The 15766-nt window shown below is 37.9% G+C and overlaps 1 protein-coding gene and 1 non-coding gene across 6 annotated transcripts in view; one reads left to right on the forward strand and one right to left on the reverse strand.

Moving 5' to 3' along the window:
• The window catches only part of HECW2 (HECT, C2 and WW domain containing E3 ubiquitin protein ligase 2), a 357760-nt gene that overhangs the window by 284178 nt on the left and 57816 nt on the right, over window positions 1–15766 (forward strand). For all 5 annotated transcript variants that reach the window (XM_035007494.1, XM_035007490.1, XM_035007491.1 and 2 more), the window contains 3 exons: window positions 267–401; window positions 3750–3852; window positions 7755–7851. In XM_035007494.1, coding sequence (XP_034863385.1) covers window positions 267–401; window positions 3750–3852; window positions 7755–7851 — 335 coding nt within the window. The remainder of the gene's footprint in view (window positions 1–266; window positions 402–3749; window positions 3853–7754; window positions 7852–15766) is intronic.
• On the reverse strand, window positions 786–888 carry LOC118012776. Its single transcript, XR_004679835.1, has one exon. It is a non-coding gene; the product is annotated as a small nucleolar RNA U13 (small nucleolar RNA).

A 15766-nucleotide genomic window follows, 5' to 3' on the forward strand; every position in this document is an offset into this window, starting at 1 on the left:
AGTTAAGAGAAGCCCAGTAAGAGCTTAAAGAGCACCAGTTAAGAGAATCCTTTCATAGGGCTCCTAGCTAAGATCCTGTCTTTGATGACTGTGTCTTCGATGTTTCCTAAAACCAGGAATAATGCTCCCCAAGATTAGATTTATGAGAAAATGGAGCTGAGATCATTACCCGAAAGTGGGTCTTTTCCTGAACGTGTGCTGTGATAGGTCAGCGAAGACAGGTGTGTGGCACGAATTGAAGACTGACTGAGGGGACTGTTTCCTAGGCATTTTTTGTCGACCACAACTCCCGCACCACCACTTTTATCGACCCCCGGCTCCCGCTCCAGAGCAGTAGACCCACGAGCGCGCTGGTCCATCGGCAGCACCTGACGAGGCAACGCAGCCACAGCGCCGGCGAGGTGAGTCCCCCGCCCCCCGCCCTCGGCAAGCGCGTCGTGGCGGCCGCGGGGATGCGCTGGCTGCGGAAACGGGCGGGCTTTTTGTTCCTGTTGTTCTGTTCTGTTTGCCTAGTTTGGTTTAGAGCGTATCACTTGGAGACTGGACAGTGTCGCAGTGTTGACAGGGCTTCCCTGGAAATACACAGAGCCTCATTTACGAACTTTAAAAGACGGATACATGAGGAAAGATCGAAGAATGCAGAGAATTTTTTGCATTCAGAAGTTGGTTAGAGAAAATTCTCGATGGTAGGAAATGTTCCAGAGAGGATGACGGTAAAGCCTTTTGCGTACATACCTAAGGGCAGCTTCATAGGAAAAAATAAATGTAACTTTTTTTTTTCTCCACGTCGGACGGGTACTGCGCCGAGTCGTAACGAGGTTTGAGGGGGGCTCGTGTCACGCAAAGGCGTGAACACCCAAGCATCACGCTTATGGACTGCAGAAGGTTCGACATGTAACTTTTAGTGGGCAAATGTCAGTTACATACAGGGAGCTTTTTGAAGTGAGGGTTGCTGGATTTGGTTAAAATCTTCAGCCAATGCTATGGGGTGGTGGTGTCCTCACTAATATTCTTTAAAGTCCCCTGAGAGTTGATCCATGTACTCTAAGAGCCCAGAGAAAATGGGCGGAATTAATCACCAACAGCTCTACCTCGCTTTAACTTTGCTGGCTTGCAGTGACCTGTGGTAACCACACGGGGGCTCTCGAATAGCCTAACCAAAAAAAAAAGAATCACTTCCTGTTTCCCTTTTTCTTTAGTAGCTTAAATAAAAGGAGTGTTTTAAGTCAACTTTTTTTCTCTTTAATACTGGCTTTATGCCTTGAATGTTTATCATTGCTTGGTATACATTGTTTCTAAAAATTTTGCTCAGGCAGAAAGAATTAAGATTCTTTTCCTACATGCCTTTTCCATGTCTATGTGCATATTATATTTTCAGTATTATATTGTAGATCAAATATTTTTGTAACCTCTCTTATAAGAAAAATTATGAATGCGATAAATAACTGGATTTTATTCATCAAAATTCTACTCTTGGAATTTCCCCTTGTGATTTACATACTTGTGTGTTTGCTGATTATAAGTGCAGACATAGGAGAGTATACTTGAGAAGCTCATATAAAAGTGATCTATAAATCTATTGCAGGATGAGGTATGCACAGAAATATTTATATTTTATGAGTAGTTGATAAATCTTTACTTTGCTGCCATGGAAACCATTAGTGATGAACTGGATGATGCAAACAGCATTCATCTTAAAAGCAGAACAGACCTCTCACCTTTGGACCTTGTGTGTGATACGTACCGTAATTAGGGCCCTGCCTGACTTTTATCACAAGGCCAGTGCACTTTAGCCACTTGGCCTTATCTTGACTTCACAGTACGGAGCTGGCTGCTGGGTCTGGTCGGGGCCACATGCATGAGATTTATAGCTACCTTCCTTTTTCTTTCAATTCCTCTGTCTCAGCACTTGAGTTATTTTCATGGTCTAGTAACAGCCTGTTGTGGTAGAGGGATCCTAAGGTACACATTCAAATTTCAGTGAGGATATCTCTTCGTGTTGATGGAGACTGAGCAATGCCACCGAGATAACCCCACAAAGACTCAGCAGGCAGCCCCAGCCTTGCCAGACCAGTGATGGGAATGTGCTTTCTGGGCACCGCCTGCAGTCCTCCGCACACTTATCTGGCCTTGCCCCCTGTCTTACAGTCTGGTTTGAAGAAGTGGGGTGTTGAAGAGAAGACATTTGTCTCTTCTGGGAAATAATGACGCTTGGCCACAGACTGACAAGGAGGGAAAGTATGTGTCGTGTACTGAAGTGATAAATTCTGTGACTGACAAACAAGGTGTTGTTAATGATCGAATCTCCTCTGAGAGTGGCTGACTTTATCCTTCAAAGCCAATAATTCAAGAGAAACAGCGAGAAACTTCCAGTCATACACAGGAGGCCTTCCATCTACTCTCTTATCCTCGTTTAGCAAATATCACAGGTAGTAGAAATGTTGGTATATCTTCCATCCAACAGAGAAATTCTTACCAAACATGGGCAGTGTAGAGACACAGTGGTTGGTGTGAAGGATACAAATAACATAGGTTTCTTTTTCTTATTAAGGAGCAAATATATGAAACTAACCGTAATACAAATGAATAAAAATATGAATGAAAACACTTTATAAAATGGTAATAATGGCAGCTGCTTAAGAAATGTATACCAAGTGCTTTGGGAGCTCAGAGAAGGGTACATTTAAAGTCAGCCTGAACAGAAGGAAAGGCTTCATCGAGGAGGGGCTCTTTGAACTACACTGTGAAGAATGAGTGAGAGTATTCTTGAGGGATGAGCAAGCAGTGTAGAGTGGGAACAGTATTTTTAGTTTTAGGGCCTTTAGAAAAACCTTCGCCAAACACCTCACAGATACAATGTGATAAAATGGTTGTGAAGGATTGAATGAGTGGGATTAGAAGCTCTATTTTTAAAGTACCAATTTATAAATCCAATATGTTATTTTGCCTTTTTTTCCCTCTTACTCTCTAATACTTCTTTTCTACTGTTGTCTGAAAAGACTTCTGTAACATGGGGAGGGGCTGCTAAAACAGAAGCTAAAGCAATGCTGGAGTTTACTGAGAAGACTAATAAAGGACATTTTTGTTGATTGACTTGTATGTATGAGTTTCTAAATCTGTAATAGGTACAATAAATAATTCAGGTTGGGGCAACCCTATTTAGCTCTTTCACACCTGCTATGATTAGCTCCCTGGTGTGGGAGGTTCAAACCAGAAAGAGCTGTTGTACTGGGTGCTCTAATAGGCGTGTAAAATTGCTCCTGAGGAGATAATACACCAACTCAGAACCCCACACGAAGCCGGCTGCTCTTCAGCCTTCGCTGAGCAGGGAATTCCCTAACCTGCCTTGGCCAAAGGAAGGAATAACCTGGTACTGGTACTTCCCAGGTTCCCTCTCTGATGTATTGTTGCAGGTTTTTGTTTTGTCAAAGCAGAGGTTATTCCTGGTGAACAGGTCTGCTGTTTAGCTTCTACAGCTCCAATAATTGTATGCATATGGAACTACCCCTGTACCCCTTGGTCACTGCCCCGGCCCCTCTCAAGGACATGGACGTCCCAACCCCTCCCCTCAATCCAGCCACTAAAGCAGAACTCCTGAGAACCCTGTGTCGGCTCCTCAGCTGGCATCTTTTCTGATCAGCTGGTCCTTGATGCTCGTTATCAAGTATTTTGAACAACTAGGCTTGGTGTGTTGATTTAAACCATTCTGGGTCTTGGTGCACAAGATAAATGATACTTCTGGTTTGCAGGTAGGAGAAGATTCTCGACATACAGGCCCACCAGTTCTTCCCAGGCCATCGAGTACGTTCAATACAGTCAGTAGGCCACAGTACCAGGATATGGTTCCAGTGGGTATGTCATCCCTTTCCAGAAATCTTTATCTTCGCTTTTCATATCAGTATGAATCATGCACTCTGTCAGCCTGCTACTTTTGCCCTGTACTGAGAACTGTTTCATTATTCCTAAGAAACTGATTTGAATTGCAAAGCACTCATGTCGTATAAAATCCTATGTGATGAGATTTTTTTATGTTACTCTACCTTTTCTAGTAGAGCTATTATAATAGATTGTTGAGGTTAAAGGAAAATAAGCTATTAAGGTAAATATGTGGTCATTTCAAATGAGGCATTGGACAAGCATATATTTAGTATGTATCTAATGCTTGGGACCGAATTTAAGTACTGTGTGAACCTAAGTAGCCTCACAATAAGAAAGCAATGATGGCGTATTAAGGTTTTGGTAAAGAGCTATGTATTTGTAGCAAATACAAGGCAGCAAGAGACTCCAAAATAAATGAATTGGGGCAGTAGGCCTAAAGAACAACTTGAATTATTATTCACACGATGAGGTTGAAGTAGGTCAGTTTTCACACCTGGAGCTCTGAGGCAGGTGGAGTAGACAGATGGCAGGAGGCCGTATGGGCTCCTGGCTTCATCTTAAATTTGAGTAGCTCTCCATTGGTCTGTTTTTACCTTAAAATTGTCACTTCTTTAAGGAAAACTTTTACATGAAATATAAAGAAATTTGACAAACACTGGACAAAAAGAAATCTTGGATCCAAGTCTAACAGTCTATTTATGCTGTTACTAATAGGATACTAAATACTGCACAGAGAACTTAAAAATCTTATAAAATTGTTACTCTAAAAGTTATCTAGTCTCTGATTGTGGATGGAATGTAAAAACTCACTGACAAAATTTCAGTTATAAAAATGTTTTCTAAAAAAATTTTTTAAAGTGTTTTCATTATTTATATATGATGAAATGTACTGATAGGTACACTTCAAGCTTGACAGTGGGATTCCATGTTAGCAGATAGTGTTTTTTTTATTTTATTCACATTTAACTAAAATACGTTTGCAAAGGCAGCATGATGCAGCTGAAATTTGAACTGGCAAATGTTTAAAGCATGATATTTCTTTTGTCTGATCATTTGTTAAAGTAGGGCATGTTCCTTGATCATATTTATGAACACAAGAGTGTTGCCTGAACTAGGATCACAGATGTTTGAGAATCCAGACATTCAGTTCTGTGGTTTAAATATATTTTTCTGATTAGAAACATATAATCAAGATGAATAATATTAAGTAAGCCAATTAGTTTTCTTAACAAAGAGAAATTAATTATTAGAGCTCTTAATGAATTGTAATTAATTATTTTTAAATTTTTGTGGACATTAGCCAGACTTGACAAACATACATTTTTCTTTTGATGTTATGTACATAGTTGATAATGCCAATTGTATTGTAGCTGTTGGTATAGTTGGTTTGGTAAATAGCTTTTATTTCTGCATAATATTTGTGAATGGTTTGTTCTCTACATTTTGGTAGTAGCTGTTGCTGACAACTGTTTGTTTTTTTTTTAATTATAGTTGACACACAGCGTTATATTAGTTTCCAGTGTACAACATAGTGATTCCACAATTCTATACATTACTCAGTGTATATCCCATACAAAATTATTACAGTATTATTGACTATATTCCCTATGATGTACTTTTCATCCCTGTGACTTATTTGTTTTGTGACTAGAAGTTTGCACCTCTTAATCCCCTTCACCTGTTTTGTCTGTCCTCTCGGCCCCCTCCCTCTGGCAACCATCATTTTGTTCTCTGTATTTATGAGTCTGTTTCTGATTTTGTTTGTTTTTTCATTTGTTTTGTTTTTTTAGGTACCACGTAAAAATGAAATCACACCATATTTGTCTTTTTTTTTTTTTTTTAAAGATTTTATTTATTTTTTAGAGAGTGAGCAAGAGGGAAACAGCATGAGAGGGGAGAGGGTCAGAGGGAGAAGCAGGCTCCCCACTGAGCCGGGAGCCCGATGTGGGACTCGATCCCAGGACCCTGGGATCATGACCTGAGCCGAAGGCAGACGCTTAACCATCTGAGCCACCCAGGCGCCCACACACCATATTTGTCTTTGTCTGACTTATTTCACTTAGATAATACTCTCTAGGTCCATTCATTTTGTTGCAGATGGCAAGATTTCATTCTTTTTTTATTGCAGGGTAATGTACTATTATATATAGAATTATATACAGAATCACATCTTCATCCATCTCTCGATGGACACTTATGTTGCTTCCCTCTCTTGGCTATTGTAAATAATGCCACAGTGAACAGAGGGTGCATATATTTTTTAGGATTAGTGTTTTTGTTTTGTTTTGTAAATATCTAGTGGAATTACTAGAGCATGTGATATATCTATTTTTAACTTTTTGAGGATCCCCCATACTGTTTTTCATAATAGCTGCACCAATTTACATTCCCACCAACAGTAAATAAGTGTTCCCTTTTCTCCATTTCCTTGCCAACACTTGTTATTTCCTGTCTTTTTGGTACTAGCCATTCTAACAGGTGTGAGGTGATATCTCACTGTGGTTCTGATTTGGATTTCCCTGATGATTACTGATGTTGAGCATCTTTCATGTGTCTGTTGGCTATCTATATGTCTTCTTTGGAAAAATGTCTGTTCAGGTCCTCTGCCCATTTTTCAATGGGATTATTTGTGGGTTTTTTTGGTGTTGAGTTGAATGAGTTCTTTATATATTTTGGACATTAACCTCTTATTGGATATATGATTTGCAAATATGTTCTATTCAGTATACTGCCTTTTCATTTTGTTGATGTTCCCTTTGCTGTGCAAAAGCTTTTTAGTTTGATGTAGTCCCAATAGTTTATTTTTGCTTTTATTTTCCTTCATGAGGAGACATATCAGAAAAATGTTGCTAAGACGAATGTCCAAGAGATTACTGTCTTTTAGGAGTTTTATAGTTTTAGGTTTTACATTTAGGTCTTTAATCCATTTTGAGTTTATTTTTGTGTATAGTGTAAGAAAGTGAGCCAGTTTCATTGTTTTGCATGTAGTTGCCCAGTTTTCCTAGCACCATTCATTGAAGAGACTGTCTTTTCCCTATTGTACATCCTTGCCTCCTTTATTGTAGATTAAGTAACCATATCAGCATAGTTGTGTTTCTGGGCTCTCTGTTCTGCTGATGTGTGTGTCTGTTTTTGTGCCTGTACCACACTGTTTTAACTACTATAGCTTTGTAGTTTAGTTTGAAATCTAGGATTGTGATACCTCTAGCTTTTTTGTTCTTTCATGAGATTGCTTTGGCTGTTATGGGTCTTTTGTGGTTCTATACAAATTTTAAGATTGTTTGTTTTAGTTCTGTAAAAAACGTTGGTGTTTTGATAGGGATTTTTTTGAATCTGTACAGAGTTCTCTGAGGAGTATGTACATTTACCAGTGTTTAGACTTCCAATCCATGAGTATGGTATAGCTTTCCATTCATTTGCCTCATCTTCGGTTTTTTTCATCAATGTCTTCAGTTTTCAGAGCACTATTGTATTTTGGCAACTCTTATTCTGCCTCTTTACCTCTCTGGATGGCTGATACTTAATCAGAAGATAGTTTTCCATTTCTAACAGTTGCTTATGAGGCTTTTGGTAAGCAGTAGCTAGAAACTATCAATATCTAGAATCTTGTTAGTGATCTCATCCTGCAATTTGATAATAAATATGACTTAGCAGATGAGTTTAATTAGTGCTTGAGTCACACCTACTAGATCTAAGTCCAATAGTCATATAACAGGTAGACACAAATAGGATTTTAAGCATCTGTAGTGGCTCCAAACTATGACTTTTAGTACAAGGAATATTAACCAAAAACACTGACTTTTAAGTTTGGATTTATGTGCGTAAACCTAATAACAGATTTTTAAAGTATTGCTATAATTTCTGACTTTTTTCAGCTTACAATGACAAGATTGTTGCATTTCTGCGCCAACCCAACATCTTTGAAATTCTACAGGAGCGTCAACCTGATCTTACCAGGAATCATTCACTCAGGTAACTGCAGTATTGGTATTTGGTTCAAGTTCCATAAGCCCCAACTATTAAGTCATCAGGAACACTGATAATCATCTTGGACATTTACTCTTTCTTTCTGGCAGTCTGAACAAAGACATCTTGTGCACAAAGACTTTGTCATCAACAACCAGGTCATTGTAGTCCTGACTTTTCTCTATTAAGTATGAAGACTGAATAAGATTGACTACTAAAGAACCTGGAACCACCCTCTTTAAAGAAGGAATATGAAAAAGAAATAAAAATTCATAGCCAAGAATACATCCTTGATGTGCAGATTATAATGAAAATAATAAGACACTAACCTTTTTGAGTGTAGCTCGAGTAAACAAAAGTAAAAGAGTTCACTGAATTGAGACTTATAAAATCCTAGGCTCAGTATTCACATTTTTTCATAATATAAACACAGTGGAACCCAAGGAGGGAATCTGATCCTCTTCACCATCCAGTATTCCTATGCATGAACCCACTCTTCTAAACAGTTCTTCAGTGCGTCACACTTAAGTCCAGTTTTACTTTCCTGAATACATGCTGTTCCTGTTCCCTGGCAAGTTTTTCTTTTGTGCATTTGGCAAGGAAGGTCTTTCCTTTAAAACTCACTGCAAGCTATCCCTCCTTTAAGCCTCTCAGCTGCACTGTGAGCTCTTGCTCTCAAGATCTAGGCTAGTATTTCTCAACCTCAGTGTTGTAGGTATCAGTGGAGATGGAAAAAGATGTGAGTTTTTGCTGAAAATTTGACATAACTCAAAGCTCATTTGGTTCATATGCCACCTTTACTGGTAGAAATGTTTGTCCAGTGGTGCCATCTTGGCTCACAGCCGTGATTCTCCAGTACTACTCAGTTGTACCAAAATTTTCATCGGCATCACCTGGGAAGCTTTGTAAAGTGTAAAATGCCAGGTCTTCTCCCCCCCAACCCTTCTCCCTTCTCTGAATTTATACCCCCTATCCTCCTATACCCTGTCCAGTTATTTAATTCAGGAGGTCTAGGGGAGAACTCAAGCATTTAATATCTTACAACATCTCCGTCTAATTCCAATGACACATCCAGGTGTAATAACTTATGTTCTAGACACTAATTGATAATTAATTATGTAGTGTATCACACTGTCCTTTATATGACTTTTGTGCTGTAATTTGACTTTTCAAGTCCTTATGCTTTATTTTCCAACTAGATTATAAGTTCCTTACAAATATGGATCTTATTCAACTCATTATGTCTCCTCCTTACTGCTTAAATATCAAGAATAGTACTTTGCATACAGTGAATTGTATATACATCCATATATACACAGATATAGATAGAGATGTTTTTGTTGATTTGAAAATAAATTACCAATTCTTCTTATTATGTTCTTATTCTCTCATATCTTTTATCTTATTGAGGTACAATTGATATACAATATTATATTAGTTTCAGGCATTTAACATAATGATTCAATATTTGTATATATTGTGAAATGATCATCCCAATAAGTCTAGTGAAGATCCATCACTACACATTGTTACAGGTTTTTTTTTTTTATGACGAAAACTTTTAAGATCTCATAGCAACTTCCACATATCCAATACAGTATTAACTACAGTTGCCACGCTGTACATTACATCCCCATGACTTATTTATTTTATAGCTGGAAGTTTATATGTTATGAACCCCTCTCCCCACTTTGCCCACTCCCCATCTCCTGTCAGTCTCTCATAGCTTTAAAAATTGTCATTACCTTCTAAAGTTTGTAAAGGCTAAGGCTACATGTAAATGTAATTTCAAGTATGACTACAAACATTGCCTACACAAAAATCCCAGTTTTACAATAGTTAATATCTAACCCAAGTCTCAGTGCTTTTCTCAACCTAACAAGCATGCTGTTCTCAATCACAAGAAAATTATGAAAATTAGATGAGCTATCTCATTTTGTATATTTGTATATTATGGAATCAGTTCAGTAATCCATGGTCCACTGTAGAGTCTTGTGTAAGAAGTTTTAGTTAATAATATTGCAGAAATAAACTCCCCAGTTGTCCACTGAGAGATCTTAGAGATTCCAGACCACAAAACAAAACAAAACAAAAAATAAATATCTCCTCTTTTGCTAACCACAAAATAAGAACTCTATTTTTTTTTCTTTCCCACCAGCCCTAGCCCCAAACACACACACACACACACACACACACACATGCATGTGCTCACACGAGCTTTTAGTCAGTATCTATTCCTATCAAGGTACCCCACCCCCCACAAAAAAAAAAAAAACAAGAAAGAGGAAACTCAAGAAGGTTTCTACTTTTGCTCTACACCCCACATTATTATTTACAGCAATTTCACGTATCTTTAAATTTCCACCATCAGAGATATTGGATGATTTATTCTGCCTGAACAAGGCATCCAACAGTATCATTATTCTTTAGGGATTTGACAGGACCTTAATAGATCCTAGCAGAAGGGAAAACTGCTGGCCCCAGTTGGTAGCTTTCAGTTTTGTTTTTGTTTTTCCTTCTGCTTTTCAGAGTCTTAAAAGTCTCTAACCTCCTAAAGATTGATAAGGATTTTTATTTTTTAGTGACACCCTGGGTCTTCAGCTGAGCACATTCTTGTAATGTAGATCTCACATGGTAGTCTATCGGTAAGAAATTATTTTAGAAGTTTTGAAATAAGTTTCCATCTTATTCCAACTTACTTATAACTTTCCACTTATCCTTTCTAAAATTATTTACAGAATTTGACCGTAAAAAGCATATGCTATCATGACAAGTAGAAGGAAGCAAAGACATAAATCAGTGAGATAATGCTGTTCCTCTTACACAGAGTGTGTGTCAGTGTGCTTTTATTTTCTGAAAAGTGTTTGGTAGTTGAGCATTTTGCTTATCACAACAACATAATGGGGAAGTTTGTATATCTAAGAGAACATTCTGTTTCATATGGTTAAAAACTTCATCATAGGGGTGCCTGGGTGGCTCAGATGGTTAAGCATTTGCCTTCAGCTCAGGTCATGATCCCAGGGTCCTGGGATCGAGCCCCACATTGGGCTCCTGGCTCAGCAGGGAGCCTGGTTCTCCTTCTCCCTCTGCCTCTCTCCTGGCTCATGTTCTCTCTCTCTCTGTATCTCTGTGTCTCAAATGAATAAATAAAATCTTTAAAAAACAAAAAACAAAAAACTGCATCATAAGAGGCATTCCCACAAAGGCAGGGGTGGGGAACCAGCTGCGGTTCTTTAATCTCATATTTCAGTGATATATTTGATAAAAGATTTATGCATGGAATAGAGCCATCGAGTAATTGTGTGTCAAAGGTAACTGTGGACCTTCTATTCATATCCTGGGCAAGGATCCTCAACACCAGTGTAGCTCTGCGTGCATTCTTTCTCATCCGTGGCACAGTCACTTAAAAGAAATACCCCTTCTTTATTCTTGCCATGATATAATGAGGAAAAGAGCCCTTAGGAGATTCAAATGGGTACATCTATTGACATTGTGTTTTTCCTGTTTAGCTTGTGATTCCTCCTAAACCAAAGGATAGCCAGCAGTTTATTTAGTTTCTGTCCATATATAGCTTCCTCTTCCTTGAGACTCCACTTAATGTACCTTTTCCTGTAGAATGGCTATGGTTTTCTTTGCAGTGGATATGGCTTTAGCTTCCAACTGCTGTATTTAAACCACCGTTCCCTCTAATTTCATCTGTCATGTAAATGTGATGCTACCAAGTTGTCCTCTCCTTTTTTTAAATCTCAGAAGGGATTTATTTCCTCGGCTAGAAAAATCATCATCCAAAAGTCAGTACTGCCTCCTTCAAGTGAGTACTGTCCCCCCATGGATAACTATCTCCTACTATTGGCTCTCACTGGAAGACAGTAATCATACTAAGAAGCTTTTTGTATGTGTGGCATTAAAATAAAAGCCAAAATAAAATGTTTTATTATTTTATTCAAAGACAAATATATTCGTTAAAAAAGAGCCTTTTAACAATATTTTATTGGTGAATGTAATGAATACAAATTAAATAAAATTTTTGGTATTGGTATTTGTACAACACTATATTATGTGCAAGGATCTACATGTCATAAAGCTGAATTAAGAGTTGAGAGTAATACCTCTTGTGTGATAATTAGGTCTAGCCAGCAAACCTGCTCCCTACTACTCTAGCTTTCCCCAGGCATCAGTGATAATTATTTGGGAGCCCAGGCTGATTCTGTTTCTATTTGTCCGTGAGAATCCACAATGGACCTGTATTTCCAGATCGAATGGGAAGTAGCAAGAAAAGTCGATCTTTCTATCGCATGGCCCTGGCCTTTAAGTCAGACCGTGCTCTGGGACTGTAATAAAGAGTATGAATGATCAACTGAGTAATAAATGCTAGTTTTCCTTTCTTGGCCTTACACCATTAGAGATGTCACGGGATTTCTCTAACATTGCCCTCGGGGAGTTTTTTTAAACATGTGTTTTTGAAGGTATTACTGAACTGTATCTGCAGGAACCTTGTGTGCAGAGTCTGCAATCCAGAGAGTTTTGTGGTTTCAAGATGTTGCTGCTTCTGGTTGTTTCTGATCACGTCCCTTCTTCAACTTCACCAGAAATGGTGGTTGGTTTCAATGAGAGTATTTTCTGTGGGACTTCCAGCCTTGAGACCATGTTCATTGTCCTCAGATGCTCTTCGGCCAGAGTTGATCTTCTGGGGCAATTCTGTGCACTTGAGGAAGTGGTTACAAAGGTCTAAATATTATGGGCATCCGAGATACAGCAGTGCTAGTGGCTTCTTCCTGAGGTTGTCACGCTATAGGTTAGCAACCTGTTACCACAGTTGTGAGCTTTCTTATTAAAAGATTGCCTCTTTTTTTTTTTTTTAAGATTTTATTTATTTATTTGAGACAGAGAGAATGAGTACATGAGACGGGGGAGGGTCAGAGGGAGAAGCAGGCTCCCTGCCGAGCAGGGAGCCCGATGCGGGACTCGATCCCGGGACTCCAGAATCATGACCTGAGCCGAAGGCAGTCGCTTAACCAACTGAGCCACCCAGGCGCCCCTTAAAAGATTGCCTCTTTACCTGTCTTTGCACTTCCCTCAGTGGGGTCTATTTTAGCAAGTAATCTGATATCAGCTTTCTGATTCTCTTTTTCTCCGCTGCAACAACAACAACAACAACAAAAATGGTAGCTTGTTCCAGACACTGAGTGGAATCAGGGAAATTTGTTAGGAGCCAACTCTTATTTTGGCATTAACTAATATTGTGCCTGCGTATATTTTATTGAGCATTCCTAATGTGCACAGCACGAAGCTGGGTACTTGGGGAACATAAAAATAAAGGAGGAAAGGCTTTTGCCCTCAAGAAATTCATGTTTCCAAAAGAATTTATGTTGTAACTGAGTGGCCCAGTGAGAAAGTACAATGGAGGAAGTACTGGAATGTATTCTAAAGGGCACAGAGAGAGAAACATACCCATGCAGAGGGGGTCAAATGATAAAATGTTATTCGAATGTCATCTTAATCCTCATTATAAACCACTAAATTTGAATAGAATTTCTTCATTAGGTAAATGCAGTAAAGATAGGAATTAGAGGACTGCCACTGATTCCTTCTAACTCTATAAATATAGAAAGTAAACTTGAACCAATATAGTAATGTAACTTGCAAATGTCCCTTTAATCAGAGTCATATGTATCTTTAATGATATTTCTCAAGCTTGTTATGTTTATTTCAGACACTGAGTGGACTCATGGAAAATTGTTAGGAGCCGAAACTTATTTTCCATTCTAAAAGGAAAAGAAATATTGCAGATCTACAATGTTGACTTTAATTACTTTTATTTTAATGAAACATAAGTGTGCACAAATATAAAATATGCATAAACTTTGTGGAACTTTAAAGCCAAAAGAACTTTAAAGCCAAAAGACATATACGTTAAGTGAAAACTTTAAAAAATAACATTTAATTGAATGATATTAATGTGAGATTTTTGTTTTTCAGAAACCAAATCACGGGTATTGAGACCATTGTCAGTAGAAAGATACATTTGTACTTTTTGTTTCACTTGTGTTTGGCATGTATCTAATTTTGATTTTGTATCTAATGGTTCATCAGGTCCATTTGTGGCAATATTGTGGTCAACATTTTTCTTAACCAATAGCTTATTTTTATCTGCGATTTACCTACTAATTTTATTTTTATCTACTAATTCATTGTTTTGATGAGCCAATTCATGTAATACCCCCATTCACAATACTAAAGAAAAAATATATTATTAAATGTACCCTGTGATGATTCTACTGCTCCTTTTCTACTTGTAAACAATCATAAAACTTTTGTTTTTAGAATAAACCATAACATCTTTTGTGCTTTAGTTAGCATAAATGCATAGTTTACTTTTTAAATCCATTTATTTTGTTTTCTCTTTAGCCTGTGGCAATTTATATATACATAACCTTGCCTCACTTCATCATTGTCATTATGCAAATCAATACTGCAAAAGAAAAGTTTTGTCTTTTTAACTGGGAAGAGAATTGTGTGTAAGTGGTAGACAAGGACTGCTGTTATCATACTTAACATCAAGGCCCTGCCAACCTCAGAGCCTGCTCACCAACACTTTGAAAGTTTCTCTCTGATCATTTGGCACCAATGTTTTATAAATACAAACATGGGAACTGAAGGCAAATGGCAGTGTTCAGTCATAAATGTTATTCAGATTATCCAACATATGCCTACCTCAGTATTAGCAGTTTTGATCATCAATGTGAAAACACAGAATTTTTAAATTCCCCCAGAACTTGAGATTATGTCTATAGATTTCCAGTAGACAGGAACACAAGTTTGACAAATACTTGTCTATGGACTATTAGGCAAATACCTAATAACCAAGAAGTAGTTCCTGTTTGGTTTTGCTTTTCTTAGAAAAGATTTGCGACATTTCTGAGGATATCTGCTGATGTTCTCTTCCTCAGCCTTGATCTGCTCTCTTGACAGTCAGTAAACCAATGCCCTCTGTTTTTATGTGAAAGGACTTTGTGGAATAGGAGTGGGTGTAAGGCCTAAACAGAATTCACTTAAGCAAATGGAACAGCTTAAATATTTTCATTCTCTCTCTCAAATAAATAAATAAAATCTTTAAAAAAAAATATTTTCATATAATACTAGAATTGACTTTCTCTTTTCCACTGCACCATGAACTCTTTGGGAAGGGAGCTAGGTCTTCTACCCTGTTGCATTCCAGTGTGTACTTTTAACTGAGTAGACACTAAGAAAATGTTTGCTGAAAGAATGAATGAATGTTGGTATAAGAAGGTACTTAGTCATATGGTATGCATCAGGTGACATGCTCCAGTGTCTTGTTCCTGAAAGCATATGACCCTTAGCTCATCAGTGCAATAAATTAGCTGGCCTGTAGAAAACTAGCCTCCACTTGCTTGTGGTATGTTCTGGCCTAAAGAGTCAGACCAATTCCTTTCACTGCCTAATATAGTTAATATCTGGAAAGTGATGAAAAGGTCCCCAGTTGGCATATTTCCTCTGGTGTCTTTCCCTCTCCTCAGCCTGTCATTCTTGTGACTCAGAAAGCTATCATCTTTTCCCTATTCCGAGGAAACCCACAGGCCACAGTCCAGAGTATGATATCTTTATTATCACTCACCTCACTCTGTCTCGCTCCAGTTAGAGAAGTAGAGGAGAATGTGCATCCTGTTTGTCTTCTTGTTTGTTCTGTTTGCCTGACTCATTTTGATGATAGGGTATGGAGATAAACTGTATTTGTTGGAGATAGCTTTTGATTCTTCAAGATCAAAGCATGTTATTACTGACCCTTATAAGAGTATTTCTTTGGTTAAGTTATTGTTCATTTTTTCTCCAAGATAACTTTTCTCTAACTTAGCTTTTTTCAACCAACTTTCATATCTTCTACCAAAAAATCATTCATCAG

This window comes from Mirounga leonina, unplaced genomic scaffold, assembly GCF_011800145.1.
Source record: "Mirounga leonina isolate KUSES-001 unplaced genomic scaffold, KU_Mleo_1.0 Mir_151, whole genome shotgun sequence".
In the NCBI taxonomy this organism is placed as follows: domain Eukaryota; kingdom Metazoa; phylum Chordata; class Mammalia; order Carnivora; family Phocidae; genus Mirounga; species Mirounga leonina.